This window comes from Podarcis pityusensis (assembly GCF_964106645.2).
Source record: "Podarcis pityusensis genome assembly, chromosome: 5".
Lineage (NCBI taxonomy): Eukaryota > Metazoa > Chordata > Lepidosauria > Squamata > Lacertidae > Podarcis > Podarcis pityusensis.
In genome coordinates, this window is record NC_138032.1 from 63936646 (window position 1) to 63963508 (window position 26863).

The 26863-nt window shown below is 39.5% G+C and overlaps 3 protein-coding genes across 9 annotated transcripts in view; 1 reads left to right on the forward strand and 2 right to left on the reverse strand.

Annotated features, from left to right (window-relative positions):
* PLCE1 (phospholipase C epsilon 1) overlaps window positions 1-1776 on the forward strand; it is a 143440-nt gene extending 141664 nt beyond the window's left edge. For all 5 annotated transcript variants that reach the window (XM_081006752.1, XM_081006750.1, XM_081006749.1 and 2 more), the window contains one exon: window positions 582-1776. The gene's annotated coding sequence lies outside the window, so the exon portion shown is untranslated. The remainder of the gene's footprint in view (window positions 1-581) is intronic.
* A 3548-nt stretch (window positions 1777-5324) lies between these two features.
* Window positions 5325-22584, reverse strand: NOC3L (NOC3 like DNA replication regulator). 2 transcript variants are annotated; one of them, XM_081006787.1, is made up of 21 exons: window positions 22434-22584; window positions 21476-21683; window positions 19192-19309; window positions 18274-18431; window positions 18115-18168; window positions 17325-17452; window positions 16091-16252; window positions 15635-15728; window positions 15090-15265; window positions 14774-14902; window positions 14366-14497; window positions 13256-13336; window positions 12588-12688; window positions 11901-11973; window positions 11762-11825; window positions 10836-10907; window positions 10242-10423; window positions 8475-8603; window positions 7799-7896; window positions 6507-6591; window positions 5325-6407 (listed from the first exon to the last, which is right to left on the reverse strand). In XM_081006787.1, the coding sequence occupies exons 1-21, from the start codon at window positions 22440-22442 to the stop codon at window positions 6276-6278; spliced, it is 2385 nt and encodes a 794-aa protein (XP_080862913.1). In that variant the 5' UTR covers window positions 22443-22584; the 3' UTR covers window positions 5325-6275. The 2 variants fall into 2 exon arrangements, with proteins under 2 accessions (XP_080862913.1, XP_080862912.1); XM_081006786.1 differs by having other exon boundaries at window positions 18115-18174.
* A 2341-nt stretch (window positions 22585-24925) lies between these two features.
* The window catches only part of TBC1D12 (TBC1 domain family member 12), a 47391-nt gene continuing 45453 nt past the window's right edge, over window positions 24926-26863 (reverse strand). For both annotated transcript variants that reach the window (XM_081004556.1, XM_081004555.1), the window contains one exon: window positions 24926-26601. In XM_081004556.1, coding sequence (XP_080860682.1) covers window positions 26533-26601 — 69 coding nt within the window. In that variant the 3' untranslated portion in view covers window positions 24926-26532. The remainder of the gene's footprint in view (window positions 26602-26863) is intronic.

Consider the following 26863-nt stretch of genomic DNA (forward strand, 5'->3'; position numbering starts at 1 on the left):
CCCCTCCAAAAATGAAGGGCGAATGCAGGCTTTCGCTGAAGGGGTCGGTGCTCACTGACCCCTCTCGCTCTCCAGGCTTCAGGCAGCTATCCGCAAGCCTTCGGAGCGCGGTGGGAGTTCCTGCCAGGCTCAGAAGGCTTGCGGATAGCAGCAAGCTCCCGCCGCTCCCGGACCCATTCTGGGGGCTGGGGTTGGGGGAAGCTCGGGCTTCCCCCGCCCCAGCCCCGCGGCTAAAGAAGAAGCCAAGACAGCCAGCGGGATTCATCCCGCTCGCTGTCTTGGCTTCTTTGCTCTTTGGAGCTGGGGGGAAAATAATTTTTTCCCCCTTTATTTCCCCCCCCTAAAAACTAGGTGCGCCCTATGGTCCGGTGCGCCCTATGGAGCGAAAAATACGGTAATTTAATGACAACAGCATAAGAGCTTCCCATTTAAGGGGAGAAATTTAAGCAATAGAACCTCAGTACTTGCCTTTTGCTAGATTTTGTTCATTCAACATATGGCAGCAGTATTTAAGTAATTAATTGCTCAAAATCTTTTTTTTTAATGTATTTAAACCTCTCTGCATTTCCTCCTGATTCTAGGAAATTACAGAGGCCTTAAATACAAGAGACAAAAGCTGCAGTGAAGTTGATAGAAAATGACGATGGATTCACTCCTTCAGCTTCTTTGCACAGTCTTGCTTTGGGAGGAGATAGGGGGTGTAACTGGAACGTGTCCAAATAAGAGACAAACCTTCGTACAGTGGAGCAAGTCATTGCTAAGGAACTGGCTGGCCCAGCTGAATCTCTGCTACCAGTGCAGGTGCAATCTAGTTGTTGCTTCTGCTGGCAAGAGCCAAGTCTGTGAACAGTGGAGGAAGTTGTGTTTTTGAGGCTTTGGAAGAATACCCTGGAAGCATTGGAGACTGTTCCTCCTTTTGTCTTCATATTCACTACCTTTGGACAAGAGGGAAAGTAAGCACCTTATATTGTCCATTGCAAGCAGAAATCTGCCTTTTTAGAAAAAAATAATTTAATTAGGCATCTTAAGGGAAAATGAAAGTTGAGGATGTTCTGTAGTGTGTTACATAACAATAATGCACTTTTTAAAAGCGGCTTCTAAACACACTTTTAGGTGGTTGTAGGCAGATAAAAAGTACATTGTAATTCATAGATTTCAGTATGGTGAATATAAAAGTTATGATTTGTCAGTGTACAGCTGTAAGTGTACCTATTTTAATAGCGATACTGATGAGGAGCAACATTTCTTCATGCAATTTATTCCTGTTTTTGTTTTTTTAAAAATGATTATTTATTTTAATATTCTAAGGTATGTGCCACTGTATAATGTATTTATCATGCCTTGCTTTACAGAAAATTATACGTATCTCTGTTTAGAGAAGATAAGCATTATAATGAGAAGTACATTCAGGAAACATAATCTGTATGCTCACTATCAATTCACTATTATAAAGGTGTTTTGAGAGAAATTAACAGCTTGAAGTTTTTTCTATCTGAATTGTTAAAGTCAAATATATATTCATTCTTACCATAGCTGGCAGCCTTATTTAAGAAATTTAAACCTAAAAGCATACTAGTATGTTCATTTTCAGTATAAACCTTGCAATTTCTGTTTACATAAAAGTATTTGTAAAGATTTGTATATGTTTGCAAAACCATGGTGGGCTTTTGTTGTTTTTATGAGGCCGTTAGCACCGGCTGTAATTTCCCTTCCTTTTGTTAATAATACAATTAAAGCAATTTAATACTACCCATATAAAGCATGCAAGAACTGAAATAGTAACTGGTTTTGACTGTCTCTTGATAATGATAGTACAAATTTTAAACTGTTCAAAAACAGGCTTTGTGGAACCTACATCAACACACCTGCTGTTCACCAGGATCATATTGTGAGAGTAAATCAAGAAAAGAGCCTGTTCAGTTAACTGAAGTTCAAAGCAAAATGCTGAAAAACAATTTGAACCTGAATGGAATGCAAAGTCATAATCAGATTGGATGTTCTACAAAGCTTAATACTCATGGCTTGCAAAATGTAGCCATTCACCTCTAATCCCCACAAGGCCCCTTCACCTCAAAGAAGCAGCCAGTAGGAACCTAACATTAAGGAAAGCCAATTTAACTCCAAAAGTTTAAAAAAATTAGCTAAGGGGGAAGGAAGGTCAGGACTTAAATCCAGAAAAGACTATTGTTTGTTTATGTTTAGTCATAGGGCTTGGTAGAGGAATCATTTGTTATAAACAGAAAATAAATGCCTTACTGGCACAGCAAAAAACAACACCACAGCTGTATGTACATAGTGCCCTCCAGAGGCAGGACTCTAGATTGCAATTGTGTTGATCGGTCCCCACATGCCAGGGGTGGGCAGAACAACTAATGTGACCTCTGTGTTTCTACAGTGAGCAAGTTTCTTAACCCAGCCATCTCTATCCTCCCTCCAGGCAGGCACAGAGGCCTGGTAACATTTGTCTCCCATCCCTGCTGTAAGCAGGTCATCCATCTCTTAGCCAAGAAAACGATGATGTTTTGATTACCACACTTTAAAAATGCCACAGTAACACTCATTTACCTTCTCACAGAAAAAGCCAGGAGTAAGCTCCAAGTTCCTACACCTCCCCCCCCCCCCAGGAGGCTGTGAAATTCCTAATATAGAACTCTACTGCATCACCAACCAAGTGCACCACATAACCCCCTACATCCTAGAGGACAAAACGAAACAATGGCTGCACATGGCAATAGACACAATCAGAAACACGCCCACCACAGTGTGCCCATTCTGTCGAAAAAAACTAAAGAAAATTCCCACAATGCTAAGCAGGTTCACACTTGAAGCACAGAAGGAAAAAGCAGGTGAACAGTCCAAACCCCATCCCCACTAATTCTCCTGACCCACCACGCAGCCCAAAGCTCCCAAACAGAAACTTGGCAAGCCAAAGGCTTATACTGCCACAACAATGGCAAACCCATACCAACACAAGAAGTATAAGATAAAACTAGGGGACACCCAAATACTCTGGCTGACTCATCACCAACAACACATCGTCTTCAATAACCCAGTAATCAAAGCAGCAGCCACTAGGCCTCTGACCACCTTTGAGAAACTTCTGTTGGCAAGAGAGGGACACAGCAAGGTGATGGTATACACAATATACAAAATACTATTCCAAGACCCGACAAAATCCCTCACCAAAATCAAAGACTAATGGGAACATGGTATAGGTTGCAAAATCCTACCCAATGGTCTAAACCACTCTTTATAAATGGTACCTAACACCTCGGAAGCTGGTGCTGATACGCCAAGGAACCTCAAATAAATGCTGGAGAGATTGTATCACTACAGGCAAATACCTCCACGTGTGATGCGAATGCCCCCAAATCCAAATCTTTTGGACATCAAGTCCCACAAGAAACCTGGAAAATAACAAAACCGGTACTAGAAGCAACTCTAGAACTGGCCCTATTAAACTTCTTCCAAGGCAACAATGCACACTCACATTACGAAGAACTCATAAGCCACTTACTCTCAGCAGCTAGGAGTGTCATAACTAGACACTGGTGGGATCTGTCAGGAGTGAACATGGACCACTGGAACCAAACTGTTTAGCTTTTCTAGTAGGGCAGTTTCCCAATCAACAAACTGACACTAACACGGGGACAAACAAAAGAAGATGCTTTCACCTCGGTATGCCTCCCTTTTATTACATATACAGCCCAGCAAGACAACATAAACCCCCCAATAGCATACAAATCAATATGGCTAACTTCACTGAACAACCCCTTACAACCTCACACACACAAGCAAAACTCACTGTAATCAACTGAATGCAACCAACCATGCTCTGGGCTCTGCAACCTCTCACACTGCCAAAACACACTAAGCAAAAGAACGAGATCATTCCCCCCTCTTCTCTCCCTCCCTCCAATTCATTCTCCCCCCCCCCCCGCAACCTCACAATATGTATTACAATAGTGTCTTACACTGAATGTAACCGACCTAAATAAAGGACTCTTAGGAACTGAGAACAGAACTGTATGTACCCTTGTTGTCTATAAAAATCCTTCAATAAAGACAATTTTTTTAAAAAGCCTCAGTAAATGGAACACAGTGCTATCATATGACTTCTACACACCAACTTGAGTTCATAGCATTTAGACAAGCTCTAAAGCCACGGCTTGCCAGAAAAACTATGCCTCTGAAAACAGCAGACAGACCTAAACAGTCAATGTGAGATGTTTAACAGTAAGTACCATACATTTCAATTTGAAGCTACATGTTATATAAGGTCCTTTACAAAGGAGGTGGTGGAATAAACCAAATTTAATCATAGAACTCCTTATGGATGACTAAGAAGGGTCTCTGGCTACCTAGAGAATTTCAAAAGGTGTTGCTTTTACTTTTTATTTACTTTTGCACACATTGTGCTTCTATTAGGAACATGATGGAAACTAGAGCCAAAAATCCCATCTAGAAATGCTTGGATAGCAGTACAGCCACCAATGTAAAAATCTGCTCCCAGGTGTTTAGAAAAAAACCCAAGAATTACATGTACATCATATTTTTGTTCCCCACCATCACCTTCCACTTGTCTGTGGTACAGTGGCAATTTTTTGGGGTGTGACCAATACGGAGCAGTTGTCAGTATTCCTACCTCCAGCAACAGTGAATTACTATCACAAGAGTACTGCCATCTAAACAAGGTGTCTCAATAAATTAGTAACCATGGACTTCAATAGTTACATTCAAGCAGAGCAATCTAAACCCCTGATCTGCTGTACTGAAGGGAGTGTGGATGAAACAGAGGTGACCTACCTGCATTTCCCAAATGATGAGACTGCACTATGTCTACTTGGATGTAAGCCCCAGAAAGTTCAATAGAGCTTGCTCTCAGGTAAGTGTGTAGTCTAGGATTGCAGGCTGACACTCAAATTGAGACCTAGATCACCAAAATAACAAATGAAGAGCCAAAAGTTGTCAAACTTCTTTCAGCTACAATACAGTGCAACCATAAAACATTTGTACTGAATAGCAAAATATTTCCAGTTATGTGCACATTTCACCACTAGCAAATAAGGAGGGCAGAATGCTTACTTGCTCATTGCTCTTATGCAGGTCAACAACTAGAAAGAAAATGAAGATTAGTTCATAAAGCAATACCAACCCATTAGTAGGAAGAGAGAAAGAGGATGTGCAGAACAAAATGCTTACGTACCTTATCCATCTCTCACTACTCCTTTTGATGCTTGAAATAGATGCACTGTGTTCACACTGCAGCAGGAAAATACTAACTTGGTCTACAATTTAGGGCAAAACTACACATTACACCTAGCTGGGTGCAATTTTTATTTTTCAGTGGGAAGCCGCCTCGGGACACAAAATTTAAAGGAAGAAATGGCAATATTACAGAAAATGTTTCCCTGCTAAAAAGTTGGGTTTTTTCCATCAGCAGGAGTAGGGAGGGAGATTTGAAGCAGGAAAATAGCTGACGGAAAAGAGTTAAGCAGCCTTCCTTGTCCCACGACTTCCCCACTTAACATTTAGCCCACATGTCATTTAAAAAGAAAAAAAGCATCAGGGCAGTTGTTTATAATGTCTGGTTGGGCACTTAGGCCATGCACAGAAATTTTTGGTAGATGCTATAATGAATCCCCATTTGCTTTTGTGAAACTAGGCCCAATACAGGAAGAGTAACCTTATAACTGTACAAACTATTGTGGTGTGGGGAATCTCAGTGTAGGGGGAGAGGGGCTAAATGTTAATTGCAGTCACTTTCTCATAGCCCATTTAATAGAGACATTAAATTAAAAAATAAACATAAAACGGTGGGATTGTGCTCTGTGGGAGTGGATATCCACGCACCACTGTTTTTCAACATCTGCTTATAGTTTATATCATAGGTAGGGGAGATAACAACAGAACGATTGGCCTGAAATCTTTTTTTCTTTTAAAAAAAGGTTTATATATTGATACAATTAAAATAGTTTTGTAGAATCAATTCAAATTCATGTCATTTTAGAAAAATCATCCATTTCCAATGAAAATATTGTACAATATTATACATAAACTCAAAGCTTACAAACCATAATAACTACAGCAATAAATATGGAATCAGGGGTCCTAGAATTCCAAAGTACAGGCTGTTCATTAATTGCTTCTTCATTCCTGGAAATCCAGCATCCATAATAAAAAGGCCCACTTTATTTAAATTATTTGTAGACCAGGTGAGTATTTCTTTTATGTATTTAGTTCCTTTAAATAGATTGCAATGGTTTGTGATATACTTAGGAAACTGGCAATCCCTTTAAGTGTTTCGTGAAATCGAGGGCTCCTTGTGGAACTGGCCTTCCAAAATAAACCTTAAACAATTCATTCAAGTCTTCATTCAGAAATGATGCCTCCTGTGAAAATTTACCCTGAAATGAACAAGTGTTACAGTTTTATGAAGTAAAATCAAAACGTTGCATTATCAATCATCGTGTGTGATTTAAGAAGTGAATGGTGCAAGGCGGTACCTTTTTCCTGGGTGCCACTGACGCAACACGAGGATTAAAAGTCATTCCTTTCATACTGTAGGCCTCAAAAAGTTCTGTAGGCAACCTATGATGGATACAGGTTTCATTTTAATATATTATTTGCAAAAAAAACATTGTGTCTTAAAGCAAGACTGGGGAAAAACCAAAGACCCTAAATGTTAGTATTTGTATTGGAGAGTTGAACAGCCCTGCAAAGCACCTTTAAAATATGTCAAAAATTGAGGCAAACAAAGAAATGAACACACACACACACAAAAAAACACTTAACAGAATAATGGAGCAAGACTGAAGTCTTCTTCTGCATGCAGACATTTCCCTCCTTTCCCATCACTGATACTGGAATCCAGGATTATTGTATAAAACGCTTGACAGTGAACATTACACAGCTACATTTTTTAAAAAATCTGCTCCTTTATTTCACATTCAAGCTAATATTAAACAGTAGTAATGTACTTTCCACTCAGAAAAAGAACTCGGTAACTGGATCCATCTACCGTGACAATTAGCCATGGTAGCTAAGTACTGCTTCCAGGTTCAGGGGCAACTGGCCACTGAATACCAGTTGCTGGGGTAAGAGCTACTGTGCACACCCCATGAGCATCTGACTGGGCACAGAGAGGAAAAGGTAATAGATTTTGTCCCATCCTTGTCAGGGGGAAAAGCAGATCCCTCCAGGGAGAAGGACTGCAGCTTCCACTCTTCAGCTGAGGAGTGAAGATTTCAATCCTGCTGCATGCTCACCCCACAGCTCAACAAGCTCAACAGCAAGACCTATCAGCCATGACCTCATCATCATGACCTCAGACAACTGATGAGTAGCTGGCGCTTCCCCCTGTCAAAGCTGGCCCACAGGGTGTGAGGTGGAGATAAAGATCTGGCCCACCAGGTCAAAAACTTCCCCCACCTCTGTATACATACGTAAGCTGCTGAGTCTCTGGTTCTATACCAGAAAAGACTGCAGGGTTTTCTCCGCTAAACTTCATTCATATAATTTATGAATTGCTTCCTGTGAAGCATTCCAAAGTAATATAACGATAAAAACAATTTCAAGTTCTATGCAGATACAGAGCAATACAAAATTCTTCACTCAGAAGCTTTGTGGGAAAAGGAAGGTCTTCAGCAGGCACCGAAAAGATAATAGACAGGGCCTGTGTGACACATTACGGGAGGGAGCTCTAAGGAGGAGGCACCAGCACACTGAAAGCCTGGCTCCTAAATTGTTCTTTTGAATCTATGCACACTTTTTTTCAAAGCAAACACCTTTCTCTCACCTCCGACTAAATTCATGCCCAAGAGATTCTGATCCTTCTGCTGGAGCACCAGCCACAAGGTGAGCTGCAAATTTCTGAACGACTGGGTGATAATGTCTCTGGGGGTTAGGGAGAGAGCATTAATGAGAAATTGGGAATGTAAACTTTTCTATATTAATGTAGTGCATTTGACTATTTGAACAAAAGGTTATCATCAAAATTGTATTCTCTCAGCTTTAGGAACAAAAGCTCGATTGGTTAAACATCCCATGAGATGCAAGACAATTATGACGGGGTAATCTTAAGCCTTTTCCAAGAAGAGAGTTAAAGCATCTAGCAGTGGGGATCAATTAAGTGGAAAAGATGGGAAGATGCTGGGTGGTTCGCATGCACCACTGCTCATTACTTTTTCAGTAAATAAGATGAGGTAGGAAGAAGAAAAGTGCAAAGCAGAATGATGGAGCTAAACAGCCTAATTAAAAGAGTGCAAAGGCTTACTGAAGTTCAAAATCATATTCGCCACTGAAGAAAACTGATTAATTGCAATATAAAAATGCTGTAAATAGAATTAGAATACTCAAGAACATTCATTCCTGCAAATTCTGACTTTAAAAAAATGTATTCTGAACAGAGAAAGAGCTTCCTAGGTTACTAGTGTAGAATAAGGGAACAAGACATTAGCTTCCGTGACACTCACCCGCAGAGTATGCAGTTCCCACAGTGCTGTGTTCTGAGCATTACAGTACTCTGGTTCATCCAGTTCAGGAAGGTAAAGTCCACTCCCTTGAGATTCATTGTCTAGGAGAAGGTCTGTCTTTGGGAAAGTCTTGAATACCATCCAAGAAAAGAAAAAGAAAAAAGAAGAGTCCCACGTGAAATAGAAGAATAATTACAAAGTTGTTACCATGTTTGCCTCAGAAAACAAAATTGCATCTCCCCAAAAAGATAACTACCGATGTAAGAAACTTAAGATCTCTGAATATGCATATGGCCTGATGGATCATGTTAAAAGTCTCTGCTTTCATGTAAAACAAAATGAACCAACTCTGGAGAACTCACGTCTGCTGTAATAATTTTCAAAACATGTTAAGAATATTTCACATGTGGACCATTTTGTTCATTGTGTTGGAAGGGGCATTTTATTTGTAGCCTACCTCAGGGTAGGCCGCAAGAAGAAGAAAATCCTGTAAAAGTCAAATACAATTGCTGCCTTCTCACCTAATGCTAAAACCACAGTTTAGCATTAAATGGACGAGACTCCACCAGTCGAATCAAATGCAACTGGGAGCAGGACTTCTGCCAAACTGAGTATCAGTTTCAAACAAGTATTACATATGTGCTAGAGACCCTGGTTTAAAGCAATGGTTAGTTTAAAAAAGCCGGTTTCAAATAGCTCATTGTTTGAATTTGGCTTCTTAAGAAAACTAGCCACTGGTTGTTTTAAACCAAGGTTGTATGAAATGCAAAGTCAAGATTCTTTGAGAGCTAGGGAAGGGGTACAAGCCCAATGCTTCATTCTTGCTCAGCCACATGGGGGTAAATCATGATTTAGTGCAATATGTAAGAAATTCCAATTAACAACCAAACTATGTCATTTTAAGATCAGAATCCAAACACCATTTTCAAACTGCAGCAATTAAAATACCTGCATCTTAGTGGAAAAGCAATAATCAGCCTCACCACCCAAGTTCTTGAAATACTGCCATCAGCATACTGAACCAGCCAGTCATCAAGCCTACAGCTCCTGGAGCTATCCTTTATACAAAGTATCTATAACAGACACCCCTCAGACTGTTATAGGCCAACTCCAGTGAAAAGGTGACCCTGATTCTCTGAGTGACAGCTTGGGCCCAGCGGGCATTTCCCCTCTAAAAACTAAATCCAATGCAATGAAAGAGCTAAGATTTTGATGCCCATAGCAGAAAGAATAACTGAAGAAACAACAAGGCAGGAAAGCTGGAGAATTAGGGTTGCCATATTTCAAAAAGTAAAAACCAGGAAGACCACAACATTGTTGAGGTTTTTTTAAGGAAACCACTGAAATTGTTGAGATTGGTGTTTTGTTTTGTTTTTTGGAAAACCCAAAAGTTGTTGGGCTTTTTTTTTTTTTTTTTACAAAAACACCGCCTTTCAGGACCCCCCCCCCCCCCGGATGTTAATTCCGCCTTTGAAATTCCAGTGATGTCCGGGAAAATCCAGACATATGGCAGCCCTAGGAGAATGCTGGAATGACTCCATCTCTTCTGACAAGAATGAAAACTTGGCTTGGCACAGCTAAAAGTTAAATGGAACGCTCTATGCTGGTGTGTGTCTGCACAAATGTGTGTGTAGATTTGTGAAGGTATGACATGTTCTAAATATGATGTAGGAGTTTCAACAGAATGAGTTTGAAACATCCAACAATTTTAGATCCCAATAGGACTATAGCTGAAGGGCCTCATTAGCTATGTTTTTAAGAACTTACATGCATTAATGTTCTGTTGGTTGCCAAGATACCAATGCAGGAGTCTGGAAGGAGATGGAGGGCTACTGTGGAGAGGCGCTTTATGAAGGCAAGAGCTCTCTGCTGGGACACCTGCTTCCTACGCTTGGTGAGCATCACATCCAGGCACTGCAGCACTATCGCCACATCTTCATTTGTAGCACCTTAAAGCAACATGTGTGGTTCAAAACCCATTTGAATGCAAGAACATATATCCAAAAGAACACCAGAAAGATTGAAGGCACCCGCTATTTCCCGATTCTATTTTTAATTTATTTAAGAAAGATTCACCAATTAAGAATCACACCAGCTATTTAGCAAAGAAAGAAACTCTACTGAACACCGCTGAAACCTACTGATGGGTTATTTCTGTAGAGAAAATACGAAGACATACAATTTCACTCCACCTACCACAGAAGTATATAAAAGACAGTACTTGCTTTGTTATCAGACCACCGTAGCCTGTGTTATTAAACAAGCTGCGCCACTTCAAATATCCAAAACCCATGAAAGAAATTCTCAGTTCTCACTGAAGAAAATACCAACAATATTCAACACATTGAAATAAGGAGTTACCTGCATGAAGTTTAAGTAGTATCTTGTAAAGGTGTGTGTAGAACTTCAAAGGGTCAATGTTAAGGACATCACCTATCCAAAATAATTCCAGTTAAGTAGGTTTGTTGCTGTAACCATAAAACAACTTACTTCCTCAAATGGTGAGACGTTCAAAGGGAATACTTCAGAGCAGTTTTTCAAACTTGGGTCTCCTGCTGTTGTTGGACTATAACTCCCATCATCCCTGATCACTGGTCCTGCTAGTTAGGGTTGATGGGAGATGTACAGTGGTGCCTCGCAAGACGAATGCCTCGCAAGACGAAAAACGCGCAAGACGAAAGAGTTTTCCGTTTTTTGAGTCGTTCCGCAAGACGAATTTCCCTATGGGCTTACTTCGCAAGACGAAACGTCTTGCGAGTTCTTGCGAGTTTGTTTCCTTTTTCTTAAAGCCGCTAAGCCGTTAATAGCCGCTAAGCCGTTAATAGCCGCTAAGACGCTAATAGCCGTGCTTCGCAAGACGAAAAAAACGCAAGACGAAGAGACTCGCGGAATGGATTAATTTCATCTTGCGAGGCACCACTGTAGTCCAACAACAGCTGGAGACCCAAGTTTGAAAAACACTGCTCTGGGGTTTAGTTTCCTCTGGAGCTAAGTGCATGCTGGAGACTGGTTGAACCTGTGCAATATATTGCTTTAGTTACAAATATACAGTCTCAATTGGAATAATTCATTTTCCTTAAAGCAAACAGTTAACATTGATCCTGGTTCAGAGCCAAAACAAAAAGTGTCTTCTCACTGTCTCTCCAGTCCTTCCTCAAAGTCTATCACATTTCCTTGGATGGAACTTTTTGTTAAATCTTTGACCACTCAAGCCCATCAGACAAACCTAGCAATGATCCCATTCAGGCTAATCACAAAAGAAATGCAATATGAAAATTAAACTGTACCTTGACCAGACAAAATTTGGAAAGCAGAAAGAATACAGTGCAGACTCTCTCTGTGGCTTAACACCTGAAAATAAAGGAAATGCATCAGAAAGATATAGACCAAAAGTCTTATATCTCTTTAGACAAAGGATAAACTTACCCCTGAGACCATAAGAGAATGTAGAACAAGCAAAAGGTCATCAAAAAATTCCAAATTTATGAGGTGGGCGAACCTAAAATCAAGGAGTTAGATTTGTGAATTTACAGAAGATTTATCTGTCAAACTCAAAGCATGCCATTGCAATTATAGTTTGTTTTATAGTGCAACTATCTTAAGCAACATTCTTAAGTAGTCTTCTCTTTTGCAGTATGATCATTAATCACATACTACTTGTAATCCAAAAAAAGAACAGCATTCCTCCATCTGCCAGCTATCATTTTGAAAACAAAACAGGATGCTATACAAGCAACACATGAAACAGATGAAATACATACCAAACTTTTTAGCAATGTTATTCTAGAACTGCATTAAATTTCAATTGCTTTTATTCTTCCTATTTTCTTCTACCCTGATTTTTATTTAATTTTTCTGAGTAATTTTAAGTGAAGTATTTAAACAAATTTAAGCACTGGGTTGCTTTAACTAAGTTCTACCCAGGCCCACTGAAATTAGTGGACATGATCAATTTAGCTCCATTAATTGCAATGAGCCTACTTCAGTAAAACCTACTAAAATACAGGCCATTATTTTCACACTTTTCAATGAAAGTTTTTATGTTGATATAATGTGCCTTGTTAGGAACTTTTATAAAGAATGGTCACTCAAAAATTTCTTTGAAATTCTTACTTTGCAAGGCCTTCCAACACAGCAGGCAAAAGGGGAGACTTCTGTGCTTTTTTCAGTATTCGGAAGTAAGTTAAAAATACAATATTCAAGGTTTCTGTGTGCTGTAGAGAAAAGACACCCACAAATGAACACATATGGAACATTCCGAGTTCACCGTATTTAAGTTCTGTTCACACTTGTCTGGATTTGAAAGCCATTAATCAAAAACCACTTAAAATTTTCTAGGATTACTTAACTGCTAGCAAGATCAGTTCCTAATTACTGGTTTACATCATTATGAATCATAGCAGGGATAGCTATGGATAGACACCACTATTGTAATACATAATGCCCTAAACCAGTAATTATTGAATTGCAAGGAAAAAACAGACCCCTAGTCTGTTATTGCACTATTTATACTCCCTCAACTATTGTGCTGAGCAAAAACAACTACTAATAATAAAAATTAACCACAATGAGGGATAAATCCGTGCTTATAGTATCAGTCTTTGTGTTTACTGTGCATACAGCCCACCCACATTTTATGACTAGAAACTCATTTCTAAGGAACTACAGAACCAAAGCAAGAATTTGAAACAAATATTACAATTGGCAATATCTGGTCTTATTTTACTTATTTGCATAATACAAAACTCAGCAGTACACCACACTCATGAAAATATACTTACCAGTTTCAGTTTTTTCTCTGTGCTCTCTGATGCTTCTGCTTCTAAGAGTTCTCTTTCTAGTTTCTCTTCTGCTTTCTTCCACTGAAAATGTACAAGGTTTTAGGTAAGAAAACACAAGATTCTGGCAGCATTAAGGTAATTACTTTGCAGTTGTTGGGTCAGTTTAGATGTAATGTCTCTGATCAGGAACATGCCACATGCTCCTTCCTCCTCTTATGGACTATGAGTGGTCAGATAGTTACTTCTTCCTGGTACAGGCAACCTAATTGGCTTTTCATCAAATGCTTGCTCTCCAAACCAGAATTGCAAATTTGGATTGGAAACACAGGTTTGAAAAACTTCTAAACCATTGTTAGTTCCTAAAGAAGCTGGCTTGTTTAGAACCTAACCCATAGCTGTCAACTTTTCCCTTTTCTTGCGAGGAATCCTATTTGGAATAAGGGAATTTCCCTTTAAAAAAGGAAAATGTTGACAGCTATGACCTAACCTCTGATTTATACACAATGCTAAGTAGAGACCGACGAAAACACACCCGAAACCATTATCCCAGATATGTGGGAAGAAGTGATGTGTGTGCATGAGCCCAGTGCTTTGCTCTGTCTCATGGAGGTTTGCCCATGTAGCCCTAAACCATGATTTTGATTATATGTGAACTGACCATGATGTTTAAAGCAACATGAGAAACAGGGGTGGGACTATTTTCAGCTGTTCTAAAAGCCTCTCAGCAGCAAAAGCAGGATGAGATCACTTTAACAAAAAATCTTCCCATACATAACCAGTAAGAAACAATCTGCAGAACTGTGTTTTGCAGTGTTCACATGGCCACAAAATGAAAGTCCTGAGACATGAACCCAAGAGCTAATTTAGGGGCACCCAAGAATTTCAGCAAGCTCAGCTGAGATTTATTGTTTTACACTTTCTCTCAAACAGCAGTTGCTTCCTCGCCAAATCATAATATAATTTCAAAAGGAGGACATCATGAGGAAGTGTTGTTTCAAAATCTCCTTGGGCAATGGAACTCACTGGTTAGTTATTTGGATACAAGCCAGAAACCGTTCCATTTTCTAATGAAATTCAAATTATACGTGTACACTACAGCATAAGAAGTACCTTTCTTTGCATCCTTGACAGATTTTTCCGTTTCTCTTGATAAGACATGAACCTCTTCTTTGGTGTGATGTCTTCTGCATCTTTTTTCACTTCTACTTCCTTAATTCTTAGGTGAATTAGTGTCAGTAGCACCTAAAGATAATCCAGTAACATTTATTTCTCAAATTCATTAAAAGCACAGATCTTACAAAACATAAAACTGCCTGAGACCATTTCTTTCTCTTTTATATACAAGTGCATAAATGCCATCCTTGCCAACAACTCATGAAGAATGGAAAGAGTAACGTTCGGGAGACAATTGGTGTGGTTTTTGTTTGTGATATGCCACAGTACTTCAACAAGGATAGTAAATATTTAAAGTCCATTTTTAACTATTGCTCCACACTGGAGAGGAGGGAAGGAACTTACCTCAGGTCTAACATCATAATTCCTGCTTTTCACAAGGCCAGAAATCACCTTCACCACACCAAGTGAGGCATAGCCAAGTTTATCCTGTTTGAAGAGGGTCTTTACTGCACCACAGCACATTTCAGAAATCTGGAAAGTTGGAAGTTTCGATTATCATGTTTATTCAACCAGCACTGCTTTCTGGATGAAAAAATGTAAAATGCCATGAACAAAGATTTTTACCCTTCCAGAATGTGATTCATATTTACTTTGAAATGACATGCAATATTTCAATATACTAGTAAATGCTGCTGTCATGACTATGAGGTATGCCTACCTGTTTTGAAGCATCGTTCATGAGCGGCACAATGAGTACAATAATATTATTGTGGAAGTTGAAGTGAGGCAGGGCCACCAACAGCTCACACAAGCACTTCACAGCAATCTCTGCAAGGCCTTTGTATGCTTTTAGTGAAATCACATTGCTTTTCTTCAGCTTCCTTTGCTTCCAATCTAAGTGAAATATTGCATAAAAGCCTGAGTATTTTGCCATCCCAGCTTCTGAAATTACTACTATTATTTCCAGGTGGGGGAAAAATATATTACTTGCATATTTCCTGCCACAATGACACATAGGGGTTAAAATGAAAACACACACACAATGCCATATCCTTTAAAAAAAAAAATACTACGAAAAATACTTTCCTAGCCCTGCAACTTAGGATCAAGAGTTGAGATTCTAGGGTTTAAATCAGGGATCTTCTCCATGCTTTGTGTTAGGGATACTACCAATAGCTGCTTATTTCCAACAACAAAATAATTTTAGCGCTCAACATTTAAGAGCCTATCCCCATCCTCAGCCATCCACCCTGCCTGCTGTACCTTTCACAGATTGCTCCAGATTTTCTAAATAAAACTTGTACTGGCTGACAATGCCTTCTTCAAATTCTCTTAATTTCTGAGTTTCTTTTCTAACCTGTGGATAAACAAAGAAACAATGTAAAATATCTTGCCATAAACCTACTGTGTGACAACTGCAACACATTTTTTTTTAAGTTTCAGAAGATGTCACCCTCTGCAGTATGTATTTTGAAGTCTTTTCAAAAAGTATTTGGGAAAATTTGTTACCCAACAGTTTTGTGAGAAAGGTGTACTCTTCATTTTTGGTACCCCAAATGCCAACATTTCAACAACTAAGCTTAAAAATTGTGGGCTATTTTTAAGGAAAGAAATAATTTCATAGATAAAAACTCTTAATTTCTTCCTCCATACATATAACAAGTTGTCTTACCCTCCCAACTTGACATTAAGCTACTCTGAAACATATTATAACCTCACCTTTGTGTTTTTCTCTTTCTCAGTTAAAGGTCTGATTTTGTAAGATGGAGTAATGTCTTTGAAAAGCTCCATCAGAGAAATCATCACCAGCTTTCGCACAATCACGGCCACATTGGGATCCTGTTCCATTAACATTGCACGCAACTCTTTCAGCTTCTTTATCTGCTCAAGCAAGAATGACATAACCATGAAATATAATTGACAACTACAGGTAAACCAGACAAAATTTATGCATATACTGTCATTGTAATGTGAGGAGCAACAACTACTGCCATCTTCAGAGAACATGCACACAGAATTCAAGATTGCAACATATTCTAGATATTCATATGGTGCAAAATATTTTAGTAACACTTTATCTTTATGCCATCAATTTCTGTGATGTCACCCATTTTTCAAATGAAGCTTTAATGGATTTGTATCAGTAAGGAGGTTCTAGGTTTTTCCAAAAACTGAGGTCATGCCCCCACTGATTTTTGTTTTAGTTTGTGTGCTGGGGTTTAGTTTAACCAAACAACTACACCTTCTGAGACAATATGAAAGCTGCCAGATCACATCAAGTCTACTTCCCAATGTACCCTGGAAAGAATAAAAGACAGTCTCACAATTGGCAAGGACCAGTTTGTTTTCATCAGCAATCACAAAAGCAGTAATCACAGCGGCTACATTTCAAATGGAAAATACCTGGAACCCACGGGCTCTTCCTGTCTCTCTAAGCCTTTCAATTTGCAGTTTCACACTGCCAACTGTTTCACTTCAGAGTATGAAAGCAGTTTTAATCTCCCCCCAGAGATTTTTTTTTTCTTTTTTGTGACAAGTCAAATTCTTAAATTGAAGCACTGCCTGTGAAGCAGTTACAGAACATTGCTTTTAGGGAACAACTTCTCAAAAGGATGGCAAAAACATTGAGAGGAAAAAATAAAAGCAAGGTTAATGGTATTCATTTAATTCCATGCATAAAACTGTTTCAACAGCATCCAAGAAAAATACTGTAAAAGGAGCCTAAAGGAAAGGAAACTATCCCTTCCAATCCAGAAGGCAATCACACAAAATCTGTGAGATGAGAGCATGAACAACAGCACATAACCCGTGAGACCTCACTGTGCCAAGCCATTAAAAGCCAACATTTCTTTCCACACTAAATATGATGCATCTGAATCTTTGGCATGTAAAACTCATTTTCTTACTTTTTTTATGGCATGGCCGGTTTCAACTCAACTGAAATGTTACTTACATTATTTTCTGGGTCAGACAAGATGGCAGATGCTAAGGCAGCTATGTGCATCTTTTTCTCTTGTAGCTTCTTTTTCCTATGAACTAGCAGTTCTTCAGCAGTGAGAACAGGTAATGGTTCTTCAAGAGCTGGTGATAAAGAAAAATGCTGTTCATGTCTTAGAGCAGGCTTCCCTAACCTTGGCCCTCCATATGTTTTGAGATTACAATTCCCATCATCCCTGACCAGTGGTCCTGCTAGCTAGGGATCACGGGAGTTGTAGGCCAAAAACATCTGGAGGGCCGAGGTTGAGGAAGCCTGTCTTCGAGCGTATGTGTGCACACGTGTGCCTCCACACCAGAGCTGGAAAGGACATTTGAAATGGAGACTAGAAACTTATGTTGGCATTCTCATCAGCCCCTGGTCAAACCTTTATTCAGGTAAACGGACCTTTTAGGAGTTGGTTGGGTTTTTCAGGGGGTGGCATTCAATTGTATTCAGCCAAGACTTTCAAATAATAGTTTAGGTTTCCATTCTCCTTTGTGAGCTACCCTAGTCAGGTTTCTCTTCAATTTAGGTTGACTTCGTAAATGCAACATCTGGAAACACTTTAAGAGCAATTCATTTCTTTGGCAGTATTATACTTATTTTACTTGATCTATCCAGTAACTCAACAATGAGGACAAACCACAAAATGTTCTCTGAACCAATGAAGTAATTTACACTAATATGCTTCAAGAACAGTAACACCATTTGAATGTCTATTAATATTTAATCTGTACAAAATCTTTTTTTAATAAGTCTTAAATACCTTGTGCCTCTTCCATTTCTTCTATTTCATCCTTCTCCTCCTCTTCCTCTTCCTCTTTAACTACAAGAAAGAGCAAGCTCTTTAAAAATTCAGCATTGTGAATGATCCAGTTCTTAAATCAAACTGACAGCTCGCCTGGCAATCTTGATTGTGCCTCACCTGGCTTTTCCATGGTCTGTGGAATAATTCCACGTTTGTCTTTGATGGGAAGCAGATGAATAAGTTCTTTTTCAGGCTCAGTCTGCATGCGCCTTGGCTTCTTCTCATATTTCTCAATCACACTCTCATTCTTACGTTTCTTGGCATGAACAGGTTCACTATAAAGTGAAAGACTTGTCAGACTCTCATATGGATAACTTATAACTTACATTTAAAAATACTATTTTCACAAACAGAACTGCAAAGGAATGGTTACACTGAAAACACACATACAATTTTCTCTATGATGCCATTTAATTAGACTTTTAAAAAAGATTAAACTGGTCAAACTATCTGCCATTGAAGGCTTTTCCAAATGGGGTTTACCAATGGGGACAAATGAAATTGTCACTATCCAGACCCTTCTGCCTTATTAAGTGCTTCCATTACATTACATTTTCTACAAACAGCTAGCCCAAGCTAATGCCAAGCAGAGATTCTTTTCACAGCAAGTATAACTACAGCAGGTGCTTAACTGTGGGGTTTGTAAGTCCATGAATGTCACAGGTGCCCTGAACTTTAAAGAGCAGTGGAATTCTTCTGCAAACTACCCATGCTACTGTGAATGTACCATCAAACTTCTGCCTTTGTCCCTTCCTCCCACCCGTATGGAATCTGTGAAATCATTCTCTGCAACACTTGAGCACGTACTTCTGACTTTTCTTTTTTTAAAAAAAAACTTAATTCTTATTACACAGAGAAGGGGATATTGCTTGGAATAGTAAAACACTCAAGCAGAAAAGACTTAGTCATGCTGGAAAAAGGCCTATTCTGTTAAGGCCTTTTGTATTAAAGGTCTGATTCTACATACTCTCAACGAACAAACAAGACAACAGAAGTGCTGCAACGTCCGCTATTCCCTACTTTGCAAACACCTACTTGGAAGAAAGATCTCGTGTAATAAAAGATGCCCTCTGAGCAAGTTCCTCCATTAATTTCATATCATCTTCATCCATCATATCAAGAGGAAGAGCTTCCTCCTCCTCTTCTTCCCTTTCTGCCAAGGCAAATAAAATCAGAATAACTTCAGAGGCACTGAGATACACACTACAAAAGGCAGATGGAAATACCTTTTACTTTGATTTTCTTGAATGAGGGGCACAACTGCGGCACATTAGTTTAACGAGGGATGAGAATATAAAAGAACACTTGTGAGTAAACAGTTACCTTTGTACAGGGTGAGTCTTTTAAAAGAGGCCCTGTGGAACATGTGTACTGTACTCTGTATCCACGGGGCCTCTATTAAAGGACTCACCCTGTATGTAGAATCCAAATGTATTTTTCTACCTGTATATTGCTCTCTGTAGAGCTCATGTGTGCCTGGTAAAATGTTGGTTTCTAATCATGGCTTCCAGGTAAACTATACTTCAGCTGTTCAGCCAAAACTGCAAGCTACGGTTTGCCTCCAACCTGGGCCGAGCCTGGGAGGGAATGGCCATGTTCAAGAAGGAGCATGATCTCAATGTTCATTCACAGAATGCCAAAGACTGATTTGGCATTACATCTTTGCTTTGAGATTTGGCATTACATCATTGCTTAGCTCCTGAGTGATCACTTAATCCTAAGACAATGTGGGCTTAGCCATTTCAGTTCTGTATCATCAAGGATACTATCCACTGCAATACTACTTCACTCCACATAGCATTTCCATATTCCCAAAGCAACAATATTTTGCAGTTTGAATACTGGAAAAGTACAGTCGCTGAAACAGAAGCACTCCTTGAGTAAATACATCCGGATTTCATACAATTAACTGAGCAACTCTCAGTTATCATCATCATCATCATCATCATTTTTTATTTGTATACTGTCTTTCTATCTTACAATACTCAAGGTGGTTTACAAGCTGAAGAAACAAAAAATATACAACTTATAACAATCTAATGCAATACAAAAATGTGATAATACAACAAAACTTTAAAATAAGCAACCTACATCAAAAAGTAACATTCAACAATTATTAGAATAATATCAACATATAAAAGTTAAACAGAAATCCACTCAACAGTTACAATAAATAATTTATAAACCATAATCAATAAAACAATGGCAAGCCACAGTACATAAAATAATACAATATAAATTGAGAAGCAGAGACTAGAGGGTGGGGTAAGGCAGGTGGAAGGAGGCCTTGCCTGATGAAGTCTCTCCCCCACTGTTCTTCCTCCAAGCACAGCTTCCTTATGAAGAATCCCAGGGCCAGGGGGTGGGGCAAGGCAGGTGGAAAGAGGCCTTGCCTGATGGAGTCTCTCTCCTCACTAAATTTTGTTGCACTAAAAATGGATTGCCTTGAAAAAAACTATATGAAGACTATCTTTACTTACCTTTAACCACTAATGTGATGACCCCAACTTTTAAATGAATAATTCAAAACATTACTCATAAGTGCTGTTATCTACCACAGGCCTTTTGAATTGGATGGGCTAGAAATTTGGGTAGAATTAAACGACTACTAGTCATAATACCTTGAAATGCCAAATACTGGAGGCAAAAAACAACAACAACCCAGAGAAGAGCTGGTTCCCATCATGCTCTATTTGGAGGTTACCAAGACGTACCCAGCTGTCCAGGTAGAAACAGAATTATGCACTAAATAAAAATATATACATTAAAGCACAATCCTATACATGTGTATTAAAATTAAGTCCCAATGGATTGACTCCCAATGTAAGTTAGTATAGAATTCCAGCCTTCTTATGGCCCAAGCTTTCGTGGACTCAAGCCCATTTTTTTCCGATGCAATGGATGACCTGTTGTATCAGAATCCCTGTTACTTACATTTATTCTATGGGTAAGGCAGCTTCATTTTGAGAATCACTGCTCAAAAATATAATCAGTCCCTAGAATTAGTTATCAAAATCAAAACATTATGAGAAAATGCTCTAGTGGGGTGGGGAACACCGAAAGATGGTGCAACTGCTGTAGGCTGCATCCAGCCTATTAAATGCCAAGGTTTACTTCAATAACCTGTATTGCTCACATGCAAACTGCCTGATTTGAGATATGTCTAACATTTTACAATATTAAAAGCACTTCAATCACATAAAGGGTCACAATCTAAGAGGGGACCTCATATTCTGTGCCGTAGTGAAAACCTCTGAATACCATGGAAGCCTATTACTATTATGTCCACACCACACACACACACACACACAAGTCTCACCTGGATGTTTTTTCTTGTTATCCTCCAAAGGCATTGGCTTCTTGGATACAGCATCTTTGACAGCTTGTCTGAGCTTCCTTTGTTCTTTTCGGTATTTCTTGGCAGTACTCTGCTGCTTGAACTGTTTGTTTTTTAACTTGTTGTCAAGTTTTATTTTACTTGTTTTCAACAGCTTGCGGAAGCTTGGAACCCGTTTTTTGCTTTTTCTCTGGAGGCGATAAGTGCTGAGTTAGTTGACCTTACACATCTATCCATAATATTCCTAAGACCTTTTTAACTTAAGCCTTATAACATTTAAGCAGCAGCAGCATAAATGACGGCGAAGGTTTTCGAAATGCTCGAGATGGAAATATTAAGCTAACATCACACGGGAAAGAAGAATTGGGATAGATGGAAGACACGCTACTAGGAATGAGTTTGATTACGGCGCAATATCTACTTTTAAGAACGCAATTGATTGATTTGAATTAAGAGAAATATAGAAATAAAGGCTAAGGAAACCTAGAGTAAAAAGCCAAATTATGCAAGACGATTTGTAAATTGGGGGGGGGGGGGAATAAATGCTATCGCTGAAAATTCCAGTTTCCAAATCACACGCGCACCCCAGAGGAGCCACTCTGCACACCGATAGGGTGCTGGACTACAACTCCCATCATTCCCTGCCAGCGTCAGCCAGCAGGCAGGGACGACGGGAGTTGTAGTCCAACAACATGTGAGGTGGAGAGGGGGGTTAACGTCGCTGTTAACGACGAGGCTGTTCTCGGCCGCGCTCCCTCCGCCAAGCCCGCCTGAACGAGCCGCTCCCGCGACGCCTCGCCATTTATCCCTCCGCTCCACCTCCTGCTGCCCAAGCGCCGACAAGCAACCCCGTCAGGGTATCCCGAGGCTTCCTTCCCCCACAGCCAAAGCAGCCGCCCGACCCCCCAATCTCAACCCCCACCCCAATTCTCTCTCTCACCGGCTTCATGGCAGCGGAAAGCAAGCAAGGCGAACACGCTCGGCTTCGGAACAAACCGACACGCCTCAGCCACGCGAGGCACCGGAAGTGGCTTTCTCCGGGCAAAGAGAGGCCGGAAAAGCCATCAGGTCAGGCGGCTCAATCTTCCCCACAGCGACCTCTGTCGGAGAGGAGAAGGAAGGCAAAAGGCATCTCTTCCTGCAAGCCCAGCGCCGGGCAGCGACGACTCTCGCTTTCTCAGGGTTTTTTATGAGCCCACAGGAGCGCTTTGGTGGGCGCACAAAGGGGTGGGTTAGGCTGAAATGGGGCTCGGTCCCAGAATATATAGTCGCAGAGGGGAGAAGAGACATAAAATGAGACCAGGAGGAGCTTTCTGGGCACACACACACACACTCACTCTCTCTCTCTCTTTCTTCCCATAAAGTAAATAAATAAAAAATACTTAAGTAGAAATTGTAGAAAGATTTGGACAGATTTTTTTCCTGGGGTCAAAACTGTTGTCAAGACATTTCATTCTGAATCTGCTAGACAAGAGCCAGACTGAGGGTGATGACAGGTGGGGTGCCTTGCCCCCCCCCCCCCAGCCCCATACATAAATCCTGGCTACACCCATGACTGGTTCCCCCACTTAATCAAAACGGCAACATGACTGAGGAAAGGTCGGCATCATCGAGATGTACCTGCCTCTTCCCCGCCCCCCGCAAAGGCTCTGGTTTTGTGGGGACAGGCTTTAGGATGCCTAAACAAAACAAAAAAAAAAGTTAGGAAGAGATGAGGTTTAATGCCTCCTACCCCATCAGAGATTGTCCACTATCCAGCATTCTCAAATCGTGGCGGGCTTCATTTTTGTGCCTCTTAAACAGAAAAAGCTTCCCCCACCTGCCAAGAAATGGGACAAGGAGACTAGCGCCAGTGAACAAAGCAAAGTTTATTGTAGGAGATAGCAGTGCTGTCCAATCTAGTGTTCACCTACATTTGTCCAGACCTGTAGCCTGCCTGCTATTGCCTGATTGGCCCCGGTACAACATCTCACGCGTGGCATTAGAAACCCAAAGATTTGCACATGTGGTTTTAAAACACAAATTTCATTTAACCAAAGGTCTTGAATGCTTCCTTTTTCCCCGTAGAAGGAAGGGGATATAAAATAGCAGAGGGTGAGGCGCTTGCATGGATCTTATGCAGAGTCATGTATAAATTCTATAGCAACAGTTTTAAGCTTTAAAACAATTATAGCAAAATTACTTGCCTGGCATTTTCTAAGACTAGCAAAAACTGCTATAAGCAAGTACGTGGGTTTGATGCAGCTCAGCTCTCCGTGCCAATATTCTGAAAAAGTACATGCTAAACATTTAAGGGAGGTTTAGCCAGAAAGGGATATGTCAGAGTATTCTTCAGAAGGCAATTATGTATTACTTCAACCCAGCATCACATAGCAGAAAGGTGGTTTCTAAATGCAGATGGCAACAAATGGAAAAAAATCTTTAAATTGTTCTGCTCAGGTACCTATCACTGTTTTAAGCCTCAGCCTGCTTCAGGGGAGTCTGTGACCTAAGTTTTCACAAGAACACCACTTTGGAATTAATCCACAGGTCTTACACCTATCAGACCTGGCTCATCTCATGCAACTCACTCATGCAATGGGTGTACTTATCAAAAAACTTATCTCTCGGAGTCCTGACCTCAGTTCCAGCTCCAAAGGCATTTGCTGTAGCCCCCACAGCAGCAAAAGGGCCTTTCAACAGAACCACTCCATTTACATAAAACATCATAGAAAATCTATGAAAAAATGCTTTTATTGCATACCCCATGTCTTCCACACCGAGGCTTGCCTTATTCAAGAACCCCAAATCATGGTGCCGGCATTCTCGATGTATGCCTTGTCAAGGCGTCCAGACTCTGATAACCACGGGATAAAAAAAACGCAGAAATCCGTATTCTTTCCTAGTCTGTGTGAGGAATCTTGAAAAATCTGTTCATTTGTAATGATGCTATACATCTATCCTGATTTTTTAAAATTACACTTTACATTTGGTGCTGTAGGCAGCTGCCTTAGGTTTGTACCAAACTACCGTATTTAGGAACGAAATGGGACAGGTATTTGCATATGAAACAGGGATGGGTATAAAAACCCTACGGTTTATGTCTGAGCTCTGCTTCTCTGGGTTCTGCTTCTTTGCCGAGACATTCCCTGGCACAGGGCCAGCTGTTTAGCCACTCTGTTTAAGAAAAAATAGTTTTGCACAGACTTGTTCCAAACTGAGTTAATGTTTGTGAGAAGGATTGTAATTCCCTGTGAAGTTTCAACCAATCATAACCTTTTACCGAGAACTCTATTTGTAGACTTTAAAATGTCACCCCTTAGAATCCCAGCTTCCATTATAGATGGGGTCATGATGTCTGAAATATAAATCTGTAGAAGCTACTGAAGATTCAGAAGTTTTCAATATAGCTTTGCATCTGAGCGGGAGAATTAAATGAAGAGACATCACTCATTCTGCTTACAAGTTTTATTTACATAGGAATAGTTACTAGTGGTCTTGAATGAAGGCAAAATACCTTCTATTTACAATTTATATACATGTGTATACTTGAAAAGTAAGAAAACTGTACAAGAGAACCCAAACAGAGGACGTACACGGGAACCAAGTAAGTAAATACATAAGAAAAGAAAGACATTTTAACTTCAAATTGTATGTTGTAAGTAATATAAAGTGTAGTTTTAAATCTGATAACGATACATAAATATTCCAACATACTGTAACCCAAATCTTTAAAACCGGTTCTGCAACTTCTTTTAACACTTGACAGCTGAAGTAGTCTCTCTTTTCTTTCAATTTTTTAATGCAATGATAAATTTCCACTTCATTTCCACGTACAGGGACCAGGTACAAAAAAAAATCATAATGCATTTTTATTTACATTAATACTATCAAAATGGATTTAGAAAGAACAAGCATTAGCTGCTCAGAGTTTAAGAGGTATCCTTTCCATCTCCCTCCAGTTCAAATGTCATTTTTAAAATGTTTTGGAGTGTGAAGGAAGTTTAAGAGCTTCCATAGATCACATTTACAGTACAGTGCTGATGTTAGATGTGACTGATGGTATGGATTTAGGGTATTAATTATTGTACACACTGCAATTCAAAACTATTCCATTTTGGATTTAAGTGAGAAAGGTTTTAATATACAGGGACTCAAACTTTCACATTAACATTGCTTAAAATGTGCAAAAGCATTTGTCACTAGCTTATTAATTATACTAGTGTTTATCATCAAGTATAAGTCACTTTGATTTAAAAAATAAATCAAGAACTGATCTGATTTTCATGGAATAGGAATCCAATTTTTCTGTAATGTAAGCAAGCTACCTACCAAGTACTTCAGGAAGCAAAATTCCAGAAACCCATCAGTTGCTTATACAAGCACACAGTTAAAATAGTTCTCTTAACCACTGCCATCTTTAGGCCAAAAGACTTTTTGCCAATGACTTTGCGGCAAGACTTGACGCAGCATACTCTGTTCCACCTTACGTACATTCATTTAACCGAAGAGTGAAACTGCAGTTTAAAAGGAGTTTAGCAAGACATATATAAAGCCTCCTATTATCTGGCATGTATACCAAAGCAAAAAAACTTATTTGGTCCTAAGAATTTCACTGGTTAATTTTGGAGGTATTTGTACCAAAATGTTTGGTTCAGGTAGCAGTTTTTGGGCCTTACTTTTTAAACGCCTGCTTTCCTCCCAAAAGTGCCTTTGTGATCATCATAAAAAAGGTATCCCTAAAAATTTAAAGTACCAACAAAAGTTATTACAAATTTTTATTGCATTCAACTTTAAATATTAAATATGCATTAGCCACTTTCTCAGTTTCATAAGTTTTTATTGTTTTGCTTCCTGTGAAAAGGGCTCCTCCCACAAAAAGCTCTTTAATACTGGCAACAGGGTGAACATTTCATCAAATTCCACCACTGTACTCAGTCAAATACTGTCTCTTCCTTAGGTCTTCCCAAGCTGTTTCTTCTTAGTGGTTTTCATTGATAAGATGTTTAGAATCCTTTAACAAGCAAGTGGTTTCTTTATTATTTCCAATAAACTTGAAATTAACTTTTTAGTGCTGGACTATGGTTCTTGTCTCCTTCTTTGCTATCCTTCATTAATGATGCAAACACCTGCAAATTGATTTTTAGGTAAGTGTTAAAAATCAGACACTATTCAATCTCTCATTAACTTTTATCAATACTGATTCCTCATTACAGGTTCTTTGCATCCATCATAATCACTGAAGATTATTTCATTCCCACTCCATCTCTTTCCCCCCGAGTAACCCAATATACAAAGTATCAATCCCCAAGTAATTAATAGAAAATAGGGAACGAAAAAGCACCATGACTCTTGAAAATGGTCTGCCTTAGAATCACATGAAGCCCTTCT

Coding starts and splice junctions, on each gene's coding strand:
- NOC3L (XM_081006786.1), bottom strand. Junction 15,729..16,090: donor AGAAAGAGAAAAACACAAAG/GTGAGGTTATAA, acceptor GTTTATCCACAG/GTTAGAAAAGAAACTCAGAA. Junction 15,266..15,634: donor TCTGGAGCAATCTGTGAAAG/GTACAGCAGGCA, acceptor TATTTCACTTAG/ATTGGAAGCAAAGGAAGCTG.